The 21,214-nt window shown below is 37.2% G+C and overlaps 1 protein-coding gene across 1 annotated transcript in view; it reads left to right on the top strand.

Annotated features, from left to right (window-relative positions):
* The first annotated feature begins 1,692 nt into the window (after window positions 1-1,692).
* Window positions 1,693-21,214, top strand: part of LOC117293587 (histone-lysine N-methyltransferase PRDM9-like) — a 34,053-nt gene continuing 14,531 nt past the window's right edge. Inside the window, exons 1-7 of the mRNA XM_033775946.1 lie at window positions 1,693-1,825; window positions 2,771-2,902; window positions 5,040-5,119; window positions 6,014-6,185; window positions 6,892-6,990; window positions 7,293-7,558; window positions 8,576-8,831. Coding sequence (XP_033631837.1) covers window positions 1,693-1,825; window positions 2,771-2,902; window positions 5,040-5,119; window positions 6,014-6,185; window positions 6,892-6,990; window positions 7,293-7,558; window positions 8,576-8,831 — 1,138 coding nt within the window. The remainder of the gene's footprint in view (window positions 1,826-2,770; window positions 2,903-5,039; window positions 5,120-6,013; window positions 6,186-6,891; window positions 6,991-7,292; window positions 7,559-8,575; window positions 8,832-21,214) is intronic.

The raw sequence follows: 21,214 nt of genomic DNA on the forward strand, positions 1-21,214 counted from the left end.
AAAGTTTCCTGTCGTAGGTTATGCTCAAAGTCAAACATTTAATTTATAAAATGATGAGTTTTTGGTATAATGCATTATTATGCCAACAATTAAATGAGTCTAAGAAACATCATCCAACCTCTAAGTCTACGACTAAATTTCAAAACAAAATTATCATCTGCTAGATTGAGTTTCATTCTCCTTCAGTCACTAGATAGATCACGAGATGTGGTTGCTATTTGGGTCCTATTGGTCATGACGGTGTGCCAATATGGGGGGAAAATAAAAAAATAATATTAAGAAGTAAATATTTTTTTAATTTTTTTTATTTATTAATTGCAGACAGTAATAAATTTGAGAAACATAATAAATAATATGTTTACATTAGAGAGAAAATATAACATATTGGTTTCTTACTCCTGAAACCAAACATTGCTGGTCTGAAATGGGGAGTGTTTGTGCTTCAAGGGGGCTGGGGTGTTTTACTGTCATGCCTTGCGATCCCAGGTCGAAATTCCAGTTGAACCTAGTTAAACTGGGTTTAACTGGAACTAGTTGAAACCAGTTGATAAACTAGTTAAACACAGTTAAAACCAGTTGGTTTAATATGGAAAATGGACAGAGACCAACTGGTTTATAATTTCAACCTAGTTGAACACAGTTAAACCTAGTCCAAACCAGTTGGTTAATATGGAAAATGGACGAGTTTGATCACTATCCAGTTGAACCAGTTGACCCCAGTTAACTAGGTTCAACTGGAATTTTGACCTGGGATATCTCCGTATTCGACTAACCGAGTAGCCATATATGTCTTGGGACAAAAATGTAATTAGATTTGTTTAATAGTTATTAAATGAGCTTTTTTATTTATTTTGCACGCCATAATAGCTTCTGAATATTCAATACCAAACAATGAAAGGTTTGAAAACATATGATGTCGCTCCAATGTCGTACATGCATCGGCACTGTAAATAGTGGATTATCTCTCGCAACAGAAAAACAACATTTTAAAGATTTCAACACACAGCGAAGTGTTACTGTCATTGTAAAAAAGTTGTTATAAATTCTCGTAGTTTTTTATTGTGATCAAATTTTTCTGTTATCCTACTGAAAACACACGACACCATACATGGTCATCATGGTTACCCCAACCCAACATGCCAACATGCCCAAGGCTTCCAACCAAGCGTATAGAGCCCTTATTAATTTAATTTTTAATGATTAAATAATTTTTGTGCGGTATGGCCAAAGGCACCAAAGTTGACTCCAGCCAGGCCCGAAATAAATAAAAAAAAATAAAAAACATTTTCCATGTTCGATCTTTGCAACAGTTACCCACCAATTTTTGTACATCATACACAACAAGTTATATTTGAAACAAATGGTGTAAACAACTTGAAATTGGTTGGTAGCAGCTTTGTAAAAGCATGCTTAAACTAATTACAAAACATCAATGGCCCCATTTCTGAGGGACCTTTACCAAAAAGTCTTTACCAAAAACATGTTCATTATACCCAGAAATTGAATTTCAGCCAAATCTGAGAGGTTACTTTTCCCCATTTTCATAATATTTGTTGACTTGACTCGGAATGACCCAAATGTTTTTCTTTCTACTTTTAACTTTTACAGGACATACGAGAATACATCAAAGGAGCTTAGCTTTTGAAAATCCAGTTGAAGTTTTTTGCCAAACCGGTTGCAGTCGTTGTCAAGATGGCCAGGCCAAAGAGACCAGATGATGGCATTGAACAGTTCTTCTCTTCCAGTGAATTTCAAGAAATGTCAGACTATGAAAAGCTGAGGCTGAGAAATATGAAAGCCAATTATGAGATGATGGTTGAAATTGGTAAGTGGTCAGCATAACTGATGAAGGAAATGAATGAGGGTTAGAATAACTGTTGAAGCAAACCAATATTTATATAAAATATAAACCATTTAGCACCAGCTGGATGCAAAAATGAGAATCTTTCAGCCACTTCAATTACATACTACAAAGTCTGTCATGCCTATAATTACATTTAGGCTACACCATGGGCCATTGCCTCACCATGTTGCCCTAATATTGACCTAGGGATTCTTTCAAAAGGCCACTATAGACTTGTTCAGCGATTTCTCAATGGAAGTGCCCTTGCAAAAACAAAATGGCCTTGCCCTTCCAAAGATGACATTCCAGAACTGGTCTGCCTCACCCCTAGTGCATCCATAAAGCAACCAGATTAACCCATGAACAGCAAATGGCTTTTTCAAAGATCTCAACAAGTGCTTATCACTTTTAAGAAAACTACACTCAAAATAAAAAAAAACACCAGCTGATTGTCATTGCCCTCATCCTTTTTTTGAAAAGCCCTCATCCTTTTTTGTTACATTATAATAAAAAAAACAGAATTTTTTTGTATTTTGGGATAATTCTCTCAGGGATTGATTTAATTTGTCCCCTCTTTAGACTTCTAAATGTATGTTCTACAGAATCCAGCAATTTTGAGCCTGGCCTTTCCTTATAGACCCTCATAATGCTCCCCTTCCCTCCCCTAACCCCCCACCCCAACACAAAAAAAAACGGAAACCAACAACCAAATGACCAAACAAACTAAAAAAACAGGATAGTCAATTATTGGTGAGTCTATTTTTTACTCTGCATTTTTTATGTAGAGAGTTAGTTTATTGGATAACTTGGGTTTAATGTAAAAAAATATCTTTCTGTTAATCAGAGTTCATTATTTAAAAAAGGAGGAGACAATCACAACATAGCTAACAGATTTATTGTTTTGTCAAATCCTCATTTTTATTTCAGGTTTGACAGTACCCAAACCGGAGTTTATGAATGGTCCATTTCGTAAGAGAAAACCTAAGTTTGTAGAGAGTGACAGTGATGATGAAGAGTGGAAACCTGGATCTTCTGCAGATAAAACAAACAGAAAAACAGGTTAGTTAGTTTTTTTCATTTCGCGAGAAAACACGCCTGTGATTTCTTTCAAAAACTATTGGTTCACACTTTAAAGGCACTGAAACACCTTTGGTAATTGTCAAAGACCAGTATTCTCACTTAGTGTATCCCTACATAATGCATAACAAAACAAACATGTGAAAATTTGGGCTGCATTGGTCGTCGAAGTTGAAAGAAAAACCCTTGTTTGCGCAATATTGTGTGCTTTCAAGTTGATAGTATAAAACACTGTGAGAAATGGCTCCCTCTGAAGTAACATAGTTTTTTGAGAAAGAGGCAACTGCACACTCAAATAACAAAAGACTTGAAGTTATTTGAGTGTGAAATAAGGCCGAACAAAAGAATAGTTGTGTTTCCTATTACACTGTGCGGGAGAATAGGGTAGGTAGGTAGGCAATAACTTTTTTTTTTGCTTAAAGTTTTTATGGCTCTGAAAATTAGGGTAGGCTAATGTTCCGATATTTTTTTTATTTTGCGCACTCAATTGAAAAACTGACCGTGTCAAATTTGTTATGTAAATATCAATAGTCCCTACATGCAGTACTGTCTATTCACTGATTTGTGAATACATGTATCCATACTCCATAGAGTAAGGACAGAGTATCTGACTTAATTAACACCAGTTGAAATTGGATGGTTTGAGTACAAATACAAACACAAGAACATGTAACCATTCTTTCAAGAACAAATAACAACATGTTTTTATTGCAGTTTTTATGTAAAAGTAAATGAATAAATATAAATATGTGAGGTTTGTGGAGACACCATGCTAGATCCCTTGCAGCAATGCGAAGACTCCCCCTGTCCCCAGCTGTGCCGCCATGATGCTGCAGCGAAAAACACTATTTATTTTTACATGCGGTGCCGTGACACACACAGTACACGGCATGCACAAACACACACCGCACGTACACACATAGTACATGTTTGGTTTAGATGTACATGTTTATGTATATGTACATACTCATGTACAGCACATGCATGCAACGAAAGGAGTTGAGAAGTCTCGATCGATTGCGTCTCGGTGGGGCACCATGCTTGTGTTGACCCTTGTCAAACATTTTCAAAAACACTTTCCTCATTTATATTAATGTATTCTTAAGTCATAAAAACAAAATTGCAAGAAATAACTTTTCAGAAATTGCAATGCTTGACCCCCAACTTTATCTGCAAATAAACGGAGTGACAAAATTTCTGAAAACACCCCTGCACTCCTTTTTCGACGAGCCCAAGTACGTCACAGAACCGCGCAAAAAAAGTAATCACGCAAGTTCAAAATTCCAATGCGCAATGTTGGAAATGTGCACATTCTCGCAGGTAAAATGTTTTAATTTGCGTAGGCACGTCTTCAATTGCGCAAGTGTTGCAAGCACACTTCTAGAATATATAAACACAACAACTGAATTTGTCGAGAAGGTCCTGGTGCGTGTGGTGTGTGTGTGTGTGGACGGACGAAATCATAACGATCCGAAGGACGGGACGCCACGCGGCGTGCCGGTGGGTACGTACGATTGAAGTGACCAAGGTACGAAATGACAAAGGTTCAAAGTGTCTGACAATCTTGCTTGGATGAATAAAAAATATAGGAAAAAACATAGAAACATACCAGGACGAAGTGCACAAAAATGAGGTTTAGGGTCGGCACCATAATATTTTATTTTATACGTTTTTTTTAAATAAAAAGATACAGGGTCGGCGTGATTTTCTAGGGACGGTCGGGTAACCGGAAACACAACAATTATTTTGTTCAGCCTAACCTCTTTCTCAAAGAACTATGTCACTTATTTTGAGTAATTAGCCTACCAAGTGTCCAGTGACTTTAATCCAAATTTATATTTTTTTCTTCAGCTTTGCCTATTGGTGAGCGTTTTGTTGTGTGGCAGGACTTTGCACTAGGCCATTATTGTTATTACAGATAGTACTCCTGATTTTCTGTTCTAATCTCCCCAATGGCCTTTGCTCTAACTGTCTTAAAACATTAAATGTGGGCAGAAACATTTCAAACTTTTATTTGAACTAAGACATTTTTTACATCTGCCTGGTTAAAAAGGAATTGTTTTTTTTCTCAAACATTTAACATCTTGAACAAATTTTGTCTTTTCTTTCTTTGTTGCAGTTTATAAGAGAAAAAAGACATTCACAGTTCCACTTAAAGGTACCCAACAACATTCTACTTCAGTGAACATGCTGGCAAAGGTATTGTACATTATTTCTAAAAGAAATAGGTACAGCAGATAAAGGCAATTATTTAGGAACGATGATTAGCATTGAGCAATACTTTTTGGTACAAATTATACAACATTTTTGTGTGTTCCGGCTTGTTTGGAGTTAACAGTGACAAGTGCGTTTTGTACTGCTGCCTATTTTGAGACCCAGTCAGTAACTGTACTGCCACATCATTATCAAAGACAGGCGCAGGCAGTGATTTGGTACACACCCTGCAACAGAACAAGTTGGATTTAACAAAAGTTTCATGGTGAATGGAATGAAATGAGGTCACATGCAATGGTACATTTATTTGCTACCAAGCGACAGGAAATCCTCCAATCAAGTGGCAAGGATCTGCTGAGTTTTATATAAAATAAATTATCTTACACGGGGAAGAAGTACTTAGGCCCACCAGTTTCAACTCATTCTTAAATATTTTAATATTTTAAAATCATGAAAAGTAAAAAATTTATGCATTTTACAACTTCTTGGTTAGTCATGTGGGAAAAAGTTCTAACATCTAGTAGAACCATGCATGCACATCCATACAATTGTATGTTTAGATAGGGAAACTCTTGATAGTCGAGTGATAATCAACAACGTCTTGCACCAATGTCTACTTCTTGGTTAAAATGGTTAAATCTACGCTGATGAAGTAAAAACAAACAAAAACTAAACACCCATGCCTGTTGGGTATTATTAAATCTTCTTTCTTTTTGACTATTAGTTTGAATGTTTGCATTTGAATATGGGAAATGTCTAAATTAAGATCCCAATGATATTGAAGCATCTCGTGTTTTTATTAAAAAAGAAAAGAACAAAGTTTCATTTCAATTTTGATTAAATCAAACATTTGTAAATTTGATGTGTTCCTTGTTTTAGACTTCCGAATCCATTTGCACCTCATCACCAGAGCAGGAGGCAAAGCAACGAGAAGGTGAAGACAATTTTGATTTCCTTGGCCGTGTCACAATCAGTGATTCTGGAAAGCTCATTCCATGCGAAACTCAAACTCCGGAATCTCCAAAAAGACAACCAGCTAAAAGGAAAAGAGGTACTCCCTTATGTAACTATAAAGAGATTTATTTACATGCCTCGAGTCAAAACTAGTTAATTTGTTACTAATTATCTTTGGTTAAAAACTGTTTATTCAAAGGTGCTCAGCAAGAGAACACAAAACAGACATGAATAACAAATTTTACATTTCTTTCATCAGTCATGCATTTTTTCCAGCCAGTATAAGCCAATGTTATGTTCAGTGTACTGCCATAGAAATAAAACAAACAAAAAACACTCAAGAAGTTGAGCCCCTTCCTCTTTTTTTTGTTATACGGAAGTTTTATTAAAATTAGGACATTCCCCAAGGAAAAAGACAATTCATCAAACAGTGCAGAAAGGAAAAATCTGAATAGGCCAGTGACCTAAAAGGTTTGCAAATGGTGTTTAAAAGTAAATGTTGCAGAATAAATCAGCTTGACTTAGAGCCAGCGACAAATTTAAACTTAGAATGGTACTTTGAGAAAGATAGCCAGTTGAGTACAAATGAGTATTTTAGCAAAACTTTGCATTTTTTCTTTTAAATTTTATCAATCAGTCTAACATTACCCAATTTACATAAAAACCTTTTTTAACTTTTGCCCGTTTGAGGAGACCAATAATAATAATAAATATGTAATCTATATATTTATGCAAATTGTAATAAAAAAATAAAAAAACCAAGTTGGTCAAAAATTCTTTTTCCATTTTCCATTTCTTACCAGCTATCACTTCACAGAGGCAAGAAGAGCGGTATCCACATCGTGCAGCAGCCAAGAAATGCTACAAGGACTTGGATGGACCAAACGATGACAGTTTTGTGTGTATGTGATTATACTTCTTGAGTTAAAACTGTAACTTTCTTTTAAAAATCCCATAGAACCCGGGGGAAAGACCCATCCATTTTGACAACACAAATTAGCATGCGATCATAACAAATGGTTGATTAACTTTCTTCAGTTTGTTTGTATTCTTTCAACAAATTGTTGGGGTTGTTAAAAAGGTGTGAATTTGTCTATTTAAAAAGCTGCTTTGTTTATGGGGTTGGTTAAGAATTTTTTTAATAAAGAATAAATGGGATAGACAACTTGTATGAGATAAATTACATTTGTTTTTTGGAAAACAGATTGTGAAGACTGCCATGAGCTCTATGAGAATAGCTGTCCTCAACACCCTCTGACTGTCATCGAAAACACCCCAGTCTCTAAGGGATGCAGAGATCATGCTAAGCGAAGCCTTCCAGATGGACTCATTGTCAAGGAAGCTGGTATCAAGAATGCTGGCTTAGGTGTTTGGGCTGAGAAGGCTTTCCCTAAAGGAGTGAGGTTTGGACATTATGGAGGTGAAATTGTTGGGGAAGAGGAAGGCAGAGAAAGTGGCTATGCTTGGGAGGTAAGTGATCTGTAAGACTTTGAAAAGCCTTTCCATTTAACTGGCCTTACTTCTTTTTTGAACAGTGTAATACCATAATGAAAGTTTCTTTCTTCAAAGCCCCAAACGACCATCGTTTTTGGTGCCAGTTGTCTGTTCCAAAGGTGGCATGCGATATGAGGACAAACATTTAAATGATCACACTCATTGCGCTCCTGTGCCCCTCGAGATCGCACTGTTGTTCATTTATCAGTTCACTGGTGCTCTGTCAGTGTCCCATTTGGTTAAAGTAATTGTGTTAGGTTACCACGGATCGCATTCCGGCCGGTCATTTTTATTTATGTGACTTCTCAGCATCCTGACTCCAGAGGTGAATTTATCCCAGAGCATTTTGTGGTAACAGCAAGTAGAGGAAAAGCCCAATTCAAGGCTTTCTTGATCAGACACTTCTTGGTAATAGCATGAAAAGTTTGAGGAAAGCAACCTTAAATAATTTGCACCATAATTTTGTTTGAAATCTGGAACAAACAAACAACTTTTCTTAACTGGGTGATGACATGTACAGCTTAAAAGTTTGGAGAAAGGAAAATTCCATGGTTTTTGCATGCATGCTTTTATTGTGCAATCGCCCGGGACCTTGGTAATCATTGATTTTATTTTTTAACCAAACAGGGTTGCGATTTGGAGGAGGTCTTAATCCAGGTTGTTTATATTGCAATAGATTCAACACAAATTTGTCATTTTATTACACCAGTGTGATTTTCTTTCAACTGATCATCGTTTAGAAAGCTTGTGTGAATTGGACTCAAGTCTACCAATGAATAATTATCCATAGCAATACTTTGTGGTAGTTTGACATTATGACCCTAATGAACTCAATGTTTTGAACGCTTCAATGATCTCCTTTTCTTAACAGAAGAGTTTAATAAAAACAGCAGACCACAAATAAAACCATCTGCTTGCAAACCTGGACAGTTCGATAATGGTTTGTTAAATTTTGTTTGCATAACGAAAAACATATGTTCATTTCATCAATAGATCTTTGATCACAACGGTAAAAGCCATTACATTGACGGCAAGAACCCCAGCAAAGGAAATTGGATGCGGTATGTCAACTGTGCATGCAATGAGGCAGAACAGAACCTGGTTGCCTACCAGTACTGTGGTCAGATCTACTATAGAAGTTTTAAGACGATCTCACCAGGCCAGGAGCTTCTAGTTTTCTATGGTGAAGAATACGCCTCTGAGCTTGGGATTGTGATGACAGACAATGATGACAAACATTTTGCCAAAAGTGAGTGTAAAATATCCCTAATGGTTAAAATAACCCTTCCCCAAAAGCAACCATTGTATTAGAAATATTGTTTTTATTTTGCTCAACTTCTTTATTGAATGTTATTGACGTTTTGAAAGAACATTCTGAATGTGGCAAACCCTACTTAAATGAACTTGGCTTGCATTAAATGCATTGGACACTATTGGTACAGTAGTTACTCAAAATAATCGTCAGCATAAAAACTTACTTGGCAACGAGCAACGGCGAAGCTGTTGATCGTAATCGGCGAGCTGTTGATCGTATAAAAACATTGTGAGAAACGGCTCCCTTTGAAGCACTGTAGTTTTTGAGAAAGAGGAAATTTCTCACTCAAATATTAAAAGACTTCAGACTTGAAGCCTTTTATTAGCAGGCATGCAACTCTTCCGCGTTTCCGCGGAATTCCGCGTTTTTAAAAAACTGATTAGCGCTAAGAAAAACATTCCGCGGTTAGCGCGATCTTAAGACAATTTACAACAATGCATCGTAACGCATGGTCTGGCCTCTGCCGCGGCACGCAATCCATTCTAAATCCCACATTAAGCAATGCATACGTTTACACACTGCGTGCGGTCATTAATAGCCGTGTGTACGGTCGAAAAATCTGGAACAGTGGAACGCACCCCATGGCGCAGGCGAGTTGTGTGCTAAACCAAGTTATTATACAGCCTTGAAATGAGTCTAAGGTCATGTCTTCGTCTGGTCCCGCTATTTTGCAATAGTATACACGTATTGTACATGTATGTATATGTGTGTGAGTTAGTTACCAAACATACATGTATACAGCTGCTGTGTGCGAGTCTCACATTGCGCTACGAAACAGTCGCATCTTCAAACGTCCGTCAAAATGACATCCAAAAGAAAAGATATTTTAGAGCGGGACCGAGTGGTACCTGGCCAAATTAAAGCCATAGATAAAGGAGTAAAAAATACCTGGAAGTGGTTCTGGTTGGAAAAATAAGACGTAGACGGTAAACTGCTCTCCGAAACCGTCCGGAAAGTGGACAAGCCAGGAATGGCATATTGTGTGATGTGCAAGACGGCAGCGGGAACAAGTGGCTCTCACCGAACATTGTAAGGCGGCAAAGCATCGGGAGTTGATTAAGTTGAGGAAAACTAACTATTGTTTCCCAGGTAGTTATGAAATTTGCATACAATTATTATTCCCCCCCCAAAAAAATAAATAAAAAATAAATCTGATTTTTTTTTTTTTTTTTTTTTTTTTTGGGGGGGGGGAAATAATAATTTTATGCAAATTTCATAATTACCTGGGAAACAATAGTTAGTTTTCCTCAACTTAATCAACTCCCGATGCTTTGCCACCTTAGAATTACGGTGCATACATAGGCAAGGTGTTTTTCCATGTTATTTTAGTTGTATAAAACACTTCACTTTGTCTTTGTCATACATGCTAAGATTGATCCTAAGAGCATAAAAAACCTCAACACTTTTTAGGGTACCATTGTGGGTCTCGAAAAGTTTCCTCTTTTTTTCTCATCGGGCAGTTGCATGCCTGTATTAGGCATCTGAAAGCACAAAAATGTGTGCAACAGTGGTGTTTTTCCCTTTATTATTCTCTTGCAACTTCGATGACCAATGAGTCAAAGTTTTCACAGATTGTTATTTTATGCAAGTGATGGATACACAAAGTGAGAACACTGGTTTTTTACAATTACCAAAGGTGTCCAGTGCTTTTAATGTAGTTTATGCCCTAATAAGGGCAAGATCTTATTTTTTTAAATTGCTTACAAAACTGCAAGAGTTTGATATTTCTGAAAAGAAAGCTAAAATTTATTTTGTTTGGCCTGAATAAATAATTAACTGGAGACAGATTGTATACTTTGGAGAATGTTTAAAGAGCGGAAGACCTACTTGATCAGTTGCTTTCAATGTTTCCTAAAATTTCAGCGTATTGTTATACAGTTTTATTACAAAAAGGAACCAATAAGTGAAAGTAGGCTTGAATCATTGATTAATTCTGATTGGTTGATCCGAAGCAGTAAGAGTGTGATATAAACGTATTGCACAGCCCCATAGAGCTATCTTATTATATTGGGTGGCACGGTTGGCTTGTGCGTAAAGCGCTCGCCTCTCACCAAGGTGACCCCGGTTCGATTCCCGGTCGGGGCCATATGTGAGTTGAGTTGTGCGTTGGTTCTCTGCTGTGCCACGAGGGTTTCCCAGACTATCCGGTTTTCCTCCCTCAGGAAAAAATCAAACACTTTCGATCTTGGCTGTGCTCCGTGGTCATAATGGGTTGATGTGGCTGGCAGCTGAATGCGCCCTTGCATGCCTGCTTCTCAAACACGTTGTAGCCGCGTCCTTCGCAATTCAGCTCTTAGCTGCGAGTAAGGACGATTAGCCCCCCAAATTATTATTATTATTATTATTATTATAGCTCTTGCACAGCCTTTTTCACACCCTGCGTCTTGTGTAATCTAACTGCACGTGCTTGAAGATTATCAAAGAAATCCTGATACCTTAAAAAGAAGATGGAAAAGACAAGACGAACAAAAATAGGTAATATAGTTATTTATTTAACCTTTGTTTTCTTTTTTTTCTTTGATATAGCTGACCTGCACCCATGTACTCGATGTAACAAGATTTTTACAGATTTTAAGTATCTAGCTGGGCACATGAAGCACACCCATGGATCATCTACTGAGTGGTACAACTATCTGAAGTCAACAAAACACTCTTTTAACATCACAGCATGTAATCGAAAAGTAGCTTCTCAAGTACAGAGTTCATTCAGAAGCATGAAAGTACCGTTTGGACGCAACACAAATACAAAGTGCATGAAAATAAGCTCAAATGTAACTGAATGTAACTTGATGAATGACTTGGAAGCTCATGGATTATCACACATTAACAAAGATTGTGAGAAAAGGGCAAGTAAGAGTTTAGGAAAGGGACATAAATGTTTAAATAGATCGCCACAACCAGGGAATGTTGACTTCAGAAGGGAACAAGGAAAGAGCAAGTCTAAACTACCTTGCGAAAGAGATGGTTTAAGAACTGCCAGCGAAAATCGCAAGAGCAGGAAAAGTAACTCATTTTTTTTGAAAATAGATACAAAAACAAAACAGTGCCCTAAATACAACACCATATGTGAAAATGGATTTATGCAGGGTAGTACCAACAAAGAATGTGAAAAAAATACACAGAGTGGTAAATTGAAAAAACATGAAAGAACTCACACAGGAGAGAAACCATTCACATGTAACCAGTGTGACTACAGATGTACAGAGAGTGGTAAATTGAAAACACATCAAAGAACTCACACAGGAGAGAAACCATTCGCTTGTAACCAGTGTGAGTACAGATGTACAGTCAGGAGTAGCTTGAAAAAACATGAAAGAACTCACACAGGAGAGAAACCATTCACATGTAACCAGTGTGACTACAGATGTACAGAGAGTGGTAAATTGAAAACACATCAAAGAACTCACACAGGAGAGAAACCATTCGCTTGTAACCAGTGTGAGTACAGATGTACAGTCAGGAGTAGCTTGAAAACCCATCAAAGAACTCACACAGGAGAAAAACCATTCGCTTGTTACCAGTGTGAGTACAGATGTAAAAGTAGTGGTGTCTTGAAAACCCATCAAAGAACTCACACAGGAGAGAAACCATTCGCTTGTAACCAGTGTGAGTACAGATGTACACAGAGTGGTAAATTGAAAAGACATCAAAGAACTCACACAGGAGAGAAACCATTCGCTTGTAACCAGTGTGAATACAGATGTACACAGGGGGGTACCTTGAAAAAACATCAAAGAACTCACAGCAGGAGTTAAGTCATCCCTCTGATGAGTGTTGCATGTGCAATGAGCATGTACATTTGTAGTGAAATATAATTATTATTATAACGATTATGATTTTTATTGTACAGAAATAAATGTATTTTCTATTTCTACCCTGCAGTCTATCACATTTTTTTCAAATAAGGCTTATGCCTATGCAAAGACAGTGTCGGGTTGCAGATGCAATTTTTTCTTATGTGAATTAAAGGAACACGTTGCCTTGGATCGGATGAGTTGGTCTTTGAAAAGTGTTTGAAACCGTTTGTTATAAAATGCATATGATTAAAAGGATATTTTAAAAGTAGAATATAATGATCCACACAAGTAACACTCGTTGCGTGGTTTTCCTTTTACACCATCGACTAATAACACGGTCGGCCATTTATGGAAGTCAATTGACTCCCATAAATGGCCGACCGTGTTAGTTCGTAAAGTAAAAGGAAAACCAAGCAATTGCGAGGCAAGTTTGTGTGAATCATGGTATTCTACTTTTAAATCATCTTCCTAATAATATGCATTTTATAACAAAATGTTACAAACGCTTTTTAAAGACCAACTCGACCGATCCAAGGCAACGTGTTCCTTTAAATACAGTATTGATTAATGAACTTAAATGAAGTGATTCGGGAACAGAAACACTAAATTTAATTGTTTTTATAAACCAAATTATTTATATTTAAAAAAGAAACTACCATTCGAAATAGTTGTTTTACTCCAGAAAAGGAAAAACTGTTCCTTTTATTTATTGCAAAATTACTTGCAGTACTACTGCTGTGCAAATATACAAAGGGTGATAGTTAAATTTTCTTATAAATTTAAGGCGTCTACACTTTGGTATTCAAAAGCAGTGAACACTACTGGTAATTACTCAAAATTATTGTTGGCATAATTAACAAGTGAGAAGACTGATCTTTGACAATTTATGTAATGTCCAGTTTCTTTAATTCAAACTATTCGCCAAAGTTTAAAACATTAGCTTTAAAGACAGTGGACACTATTGGTAATTGTCAAAGACCATACTTCTCACTTGGTGTATCTTATTATATACATGAATTTACAAACATGTGAAAATTTGAGCTCAATCGGTCTACGAAGATGCGAGACAATAATGAAAGAAAAAACACCCTTGTCACACGAAGTTGTGTGCTTTCAGATGCTTGATTTCGAGACCTCAAGTTCTATCTCGAAATCAAATTCGTGGAAAATTACTTCTTTCTCGAAAACTATCGCACTTCAGAGGGAGCCGTTTCTCACAATGTTTTATACTATCAACCTCTCCCCTTTACTCGTCACCAAGTAAGGTTTTATGCCAATTATTATTTTGAGTAATTACCAATAGTATCCACTGCCTTTAATGGTTCGACGTTATCCTAAACTTGTTTTTGTTCATTTTGTAATAAATAATGTTTTGTTGTTCATGTTAAAAAAAAGTGTCCCCCTTTTTTTCTTCTTTTTTTTCAGCATTTTAAAGGGTGGTAATTATTATTTCAGCTGTCACTAGAAAACACAAACTCGTTGTGTCACGTGTCCTTTTGCCTCTTTGTCTGTCTGTCTATCTGGTTGTAATTGTTTTCTTGACTGTCTGGCTGTTTTTAACAAGCTCATGCTTTGCTTACCAAAACTGCGCCGTACTCAATGTATTTATTTATGTTTACTGTTACTTTTGTTTTGCTTTACTCCACTAATGTATAGCTGCCGACGTTGTTCTTTTATAAAGAGTATGGAAATAAATATGTTTTTGAATTGAATTTGAAAAAAAATAAAACAAAATAATTGTAAAACCCCAATTTGATGCCTCGGTTAAATTTTCTCCTTTTGTAAAGAATGTTTTATTAATGTTCTATTTTGTTTTAAATTGTAAATTCATAATACAATTCGGTCGTTTGACCGCGAATTTGGGAACTCTTTGGCTCTACATAACCCAACATTCACCCAGGTTCCTGGTGTAGGTGGTAATTATTGTTTTATGTAAACCACAATAATTGCCACTGTCGAAGTGTTTTTCAATTGGGAATTGTTCTAAATCGGTTTTTAAAAAACTGTGACAGTTTTAGCTCAATTGCATCGAAGTTGCGAGATAATAATTAATGAAAAAACACCCTTGTCACACGAAGTTGTGTGCTTTCAGATGGTTGATTTCGAGACCTCAAATCTGAGGTCTGGAAATCAAGTTCGTTGAAAAATACATCTTTCTCGAAAACTACACTACTTCAGATGGAGCAGTTTCTCACAAGGTTATATACTATCAACCTCTCCCCATTATTCATTACCAAGTAAGGTTTTATGCTATTAATTATTCTGAGTAATTACCAATAGTATCCAGCGCTCTAAAAATGGACATAAAAAACATCCCCCCCAAAAAAAAAAAATAAACAAAAAAACAACAACAATATTTTTTAAAAAAGAAAACAAATTGTAATTCATAAATACCTCAGACAGTTTCGCTATTCCTATTGGTGGAGAGCGCGTCAAGTTGGTGTGGTTAAACCTTTGTTTATGACCAGTCAAAAGTGTTGAAACATGGGCGTGACACGCGAGCTTGCACCTGTTCTTATAAGACAGTTTCTTCAATCATTAGTCGAGAGCAATGTGCCGCCGCGACGCGCACAGCATTATAAGGAGTTGTTTACCCGAGGGTCTTTCCATTCAAGCTGGAGGGGTGTTGTGATGAAAGAAATCTTGAACAATATAATAATTTGCATTTATTTTTCTTGTTGACCAAAAAGAGTTGATGTTTTTGACCGAAAAGGTATTTATGAATGGAATTCAAAGTGTGTTGAATCGGTTTAAACTAGTGGTTTAAACCCGCCGAGGCCTGGTTCTTGATAATTTACCTCGACTTCGTCTCGGTAAAACTATCAAGAACCAGGCGTCGTTAATTGGGGTTAAACCAATAGTTGAAAATCTCTTCACCACACATTGATTCCCTTGTTTAAAACTGCCAATTCCTGTCCTCGGTTTTCAACTAGTGGTTTAAACCCGCCAGGCCTGGTTCTTGATAATTTACCTCGACTTCGTCTCGGTAAAATTATCAAGAACCAAACCTCGTTGGGATTAAACCACCTAGGTGAACATCTCTTCACCACACATTGATTCCCTTATTTAAAACTGCCAATTCCTGTCCTCGGTAGGAAACTAAATATAATCCGCAATATTTTATAATGCTTTGTCCCTTCTTTGTAGTCCTGCCCAGGCAATATTTGTTAGTCTCATCTCTAGAAAGAATTGGCAGTGTAGACCCCCCTCGCTCGCAGCGGTGTAAACAAAAAACATATTTGGCGGCTGGGATGGTGCTGATCCTATACTCGCTCGGATCATTGATAAGCCCGGTGTGGGATGTGCCCCTCGCCCATGCATTTTGAGGTAAAGGAGAGGACAGTAGGGCCGAACTTCTTTTAATGATTAAGCAAAATGCCTATTAACGCAATTCCAGGATTAAGAAACAGGTGACTCTGTGTTTTTTTAAAACAAATTGTTTGGCGTAAATAGATCGTACGATCGAGGAGAGCATTTTTTTAGTTAAAAAAAAAGAAAAGAAATCCGAGCATCAGAGCAAACGATTTTGGGCGCTTAAAACACCTGGAAGTCTTGAGTGTACTGTTAAAACTTCATTGTGCAATAGGAATGTCATGGTCTTTTCTTTAGTCAACGCATGCTGTTCGGGACTAAAAGATGGCTGCCGCCTTGTTATGGATTTTAAAATTTCGCTATAGGAAGGATTTTGTGTGTGAAGGAATACCTGGCGTTGAGAGGAATAATGTTGGATTGGAAATGATGCCAAGACAGTAGAGGTTCCAAGTTAGCATGAGCTGGTGAGGCTGAGTTGTCTACCTCCACCAATGGCAAACAACGACTAGGATGAAGGTAAGGTTTGACTTCTTACTCTTACATTTACTTTTATTGTATAACTTGTAGTGCATCCGCATCTTCAACAACAACAAACACAATGTTTTTGAAGATTTTCAATATTCCTGGGTCGTCTTCGGCGGCTAATGATAACATTACCAAGTTTCTCGTAAATTCGTGGGCATTGGCAGCAGTGTGGTGCGAATGCTTACTATAGATAAACGCAATATCCATGTTGTACGGATTCCTTCAACGACCTACTGCAGTATACGTGAAGTTCAATATTTTTGGGACAGTGTTGAATTACTAGTAGCCTGGGGTTCAAGAGTTGTCATTATGGGACATGCTGAATTACTATAGCTAGTAGGGTTTCATGACAACTCTACAACCCAAACTTAAGTAAATTTTAACACTTCCATCCCTCGAGCAAGGGATCCCATTTTGGGTTGCAACGCCCCCTTGATTTCCTACGTTTTAAAGCTGTTTTCATAATATTTCTCGATGGCGTTTTGCAATTTCGTCCACGATTTAAAACAAAATCTGAGTGTCAGTGTTTACAATGTCCAGGTATTGTCTGTGTTTATTCTTCATTTTCATATGAAGCTCTAATTTGCTCGCTTGATCATTAGTTTAGTTGTATAACGTTGTTTTCATCTTGACGTGGCGTCAAAAGGTGGCGTGTTGGCAGAGTTTTTATTGTCATGTGTGGCCTCATCATCCAACTCACTGACCCTTGTTAATTGACATCCCCTCTTGGACAGGTGGAACACACACTGGTCAGCCCATTACATGAGCAGACAGTGTGCACGATGTGGTTAAAGCCATTGGACACTTTCGGTACAGAAAAAAATAAATAAAAACATACACAGATTTACAAATAACTTACAGGGTTTACAGAAGGTAATGGTGAAAGAATTCTCTTGAAATAATAATCCATGAAATGCTTTACTTTTGAGAAAACATTAAAACAGTATCAATTCTCCATATCGAGAATTACGGATTTATTTTAAAGGCAGTGGACACTATTGGTAATTACTCAAAATAATTATTAGCATTTAAACCTCACTCGGTAAAGAGTAATGGGGAGAGATTGATGGTATAAAACATTGTGAGAGTAGTTTTTGAGAAAGAAGTAATTTTCAACGAATTTGATTTCGAGACCTCAGATTTAGAACTTGAGGTCTCGAAATCAACCATCTAAACGCACACAACTTCGTGTGACAAGAGTGTTTTTTCTTTCATTATTGTCTAGCAAGTTCGATGACCAATTGAGCTCAAATTTTCACAGGTTTGTTATTTTATGCTTATGTTGAGTTACACACCAACTGTGAAGGCTAGTCTTCACAATTACCAAAAGTGTCCACTGCCTTTAATAACAGGCTGGTAGGCAGGAAATATTTAGAGGGACAGCTTTTATCTACGGGCGTCTGAAACACAAAATATTAACAAATAAACAACAAGGTGTGATGCGCCACCCTCTACTATCAATGCTTCAAAACAGCCGCTCATTTTGATAACACCCCTTAGTTATAATAACAAAGGTCGCCTTGGAATCTGCAATAGCGCCCTTTTTGGTTACAAAGTGTAGGCGGAATCTGTTCTTGTGATTGTGAGATGTGTGTCACCGTGCACATGGTGTGTTTGTCTACATATATCATTACTATACCCGATCATCACACTTTGGTGCATCCATATTCTGCATCCTCATTTTTGTGGATACAAAAAATGGGACGTCGCTAAAAAAAAATTTAAGTAAATAATGAGCATGCGGTCCTTGATTTACATGTTTGGACAAAAATGATGTGAGCACACCCTATTGAAGTACTAGGAAGTAATTTTAAGGAAGTTCAACCGTAATAAAAAGCTGTTTCAATTTTTGTTACGGACAAGGCAATCTTTATTACAAATATGATTACATGATGTAAGTTTGAAGTCAGAGTAAATTCTTGCTCGAACGTCCCGTTGTACGAACTTGTATTGGTGCATATCTGTTTGTTGTTCCTCTCCTTCTCCGGGGCGCACCATCCTCATAATGATGCTCAAGGTGACTGGCTAGTCCGATGCCCTTCCGGAGAGCATTTTTTTTCGTAGTATAAAATTGCCATCCACAAAAAATAAATGTCCCTGATTATGTTTTGAATGATTCCCTTTTTTAATCGATTTAGAATGACAAAAATGTCCCATCGGAAAGCACTACACAATGGCAATTCTAATATAAAGAAAAAAAAACAAAGGAAACGAATTGACGGAATAGTTCCACTGTGGGTAAAAGTCTATTGGAAAGGGGTAAACTGCAAGGTCGAGATATCGCAGAGGCGTTTTAAAGTACCCTGGTCACCGGTCACCTATAATGGCATGATGCGTGCAATGCACGCATGAGGGCATCTTCAATGGTCACTCCTGAAGTGACGCCATACATGGGGGCGGGAAGAGGGCAGTTTAGTAGTCCGAATCAGGATCGGTTTGATCATCAAGGGGAAAAACAAGAAGGTCAGATTCAAGCCCACTGATCGAAAAGTTCACGACCATTAACTGTAGGATAAAATCTCTGGACTACAGACAACCAACAAAATCCGTCTGAAAAACCTTCAAAGTCGAAAAATTTGCTTCAAATCAAAGGTCAGATCAAACCTCAGGGCCAAATTTCATAGAGATGCTTAAGCAGAAAATATTGCCTAACAATTGTCTGCTAAGCAGAAATAGCAGGATACCAGTTACAAATTGTACGTGCGGCATCATCTGGTAGTTTAGCTGGTAACCTTCTTCTGGTAAGCACAATTTTGTTGTGCTTATGTCATTTTGTTATTTCTGATTTAATAGGAAATGAAATAGGGCTCTAATTCTGAACCAGTCGTCGATTACCATACTCTTCATTTAACATAGGATTAATCTTAGGACTGTGGACGAGTTAAGTTACGTTACCATAGCCGTAAGGACGCATTGAACCCATCATCTAAATTTTTGTAATTAATTATGTGTTTTTTAAATGTAATGTTCCTTGTTTTTTTATAAGTACCAAATTTGAACATTTTCAGTTCACACAGGGAAAACAATTAATTTTTTACTTTTTACTTGTAATCTGTGATGAAATAAATAAATTGAATTTATTTGAATTTAATCATAAGTTACTCGTCCTAACTCCAAATATGATTAACCCGAGCGTTTCGTCAAATCGGCTGCAGATATGATTCTGCGTCAATTTGACCCATTTCTGTTTTTGTTAACATACTTGATCCTTTCGAGGTCGAACTGTTGAATACGTGAGTCACACAGTAAGATGATAATGCTAAAGCGATGTGGCGGTAAGCAGAACCATGGAATTTGGCCAATCTATTTTGATTCCCAAAATGGCAGTCAATGGTGTGACGTCGGTGGAAGGGGGTTTATTTCAGTGTATCATTTATTGTCTGTGCGTAACCCATCTGCGGTAAAATCACAGTTCGAGGACACCTATTTCAATCGATGACATAGATCGCTGTTATGATAGTTTTTTGTAATACACCGAAAGCTTTCAATAATAGGCCTAGGCCTACCCTGTAATTTAAAACTTGCACTCATAAAACTTAGAGAGACGTAATTGAACCCTCTCGTGCCAAAGGTTGGCTATTACACAATTTATGATCCTCTGCTGTACGTATTGGCGTTTATTTTGTCTTCTTTCAGAATTAATGCAGCGGGAGCGAAATTCGAAAGGAAAAATAGCACGTTGGGAGTTCAAATTAAAACCCCGATCGCGCAAAGGGTGCACAACGAAAGAAAAAACTTACTACAATGCATGATTGACACTGGCTGTAATCGAAAATGTTTCAGCGTGTTATCGTTTCCCGCCAAAAATCACGTGCGCATATGCCTATATACTCATCAAAACTTTGCGTGCGGAAAAAGTCTGTCTTGAAACCTACCAAAAGGCTCTTCATTTCCCTCATTGTAAGCGGTTAAGTATGCACATAATCGTATTGATAGTCTGCTATGAAGAATAACAGTTCGATTTATATTCTTCTTGACGCAGGTAAGAGTAGATTTATCGCAATCCTATCCCAGCAATAATGGTACCTCCACCCCCACAAGGGAACTCCGTAATGCTCTGTATCGCCTAAACATGAATAATTTACATTTTTTCTGACACCGGGGACCGAGAAAGTGATGGATTTTTCTCAAATTTCCTCCCATGTGTGAACACCTGACCCGATTAAATTCAAATGCAGAGTTTGTACTTAGCATGTACGAACACATAATTATGGGTTACCAAGAAGGGATCCGACTCTATAATTAAAGGCACTGGACACCTTCTGTAATATTGTCAGAGACCAGTCTTCTCACTTGGTGTATCCCAACATGAGAGGACAGAAAACAAACCTGTGAAATTTGAATTCAATTGTTCGTATAAGTTGCGAGAGAATAAGGCAGAAAAAACACCCTTGTCGTACAAGTTGTGGGTTTCAGATGATGCTTAATTTCGAGACCTCAGTTGAGGTCTTGAAATCAATTCGAATATTTGAGTGAGAAATTACCTTTTTCTCAAAAACTACGTTACTTCAGAGGGAGCTGTTTATCACAATGTGTTATACTATCAACAGCTCTCCATGTCATTATCGAGTAAGTTTTTATGCTTACAATTATTTTGAGTAGCTACCAATAATGTCCAGTACCTTTAAAGGTGTAGTCTCTCCAACGTGCGGAGCAAAACAGGAAATGCTTTCAGTTCGAACC

Source organism: Asterias rubens, chromosome 8, assembly GCF_902459465.1.
Source record: "Asterias rubens chromosome 8, eAstRub1.3, whole genome shotgun sequence".
Classification (NCBI taxonomy): Eukaryota; Metazoa; Echinodermata; class Asteroidea; order Forcipulatida; family Asteriidae; genus Asterias; species Asterias rubens.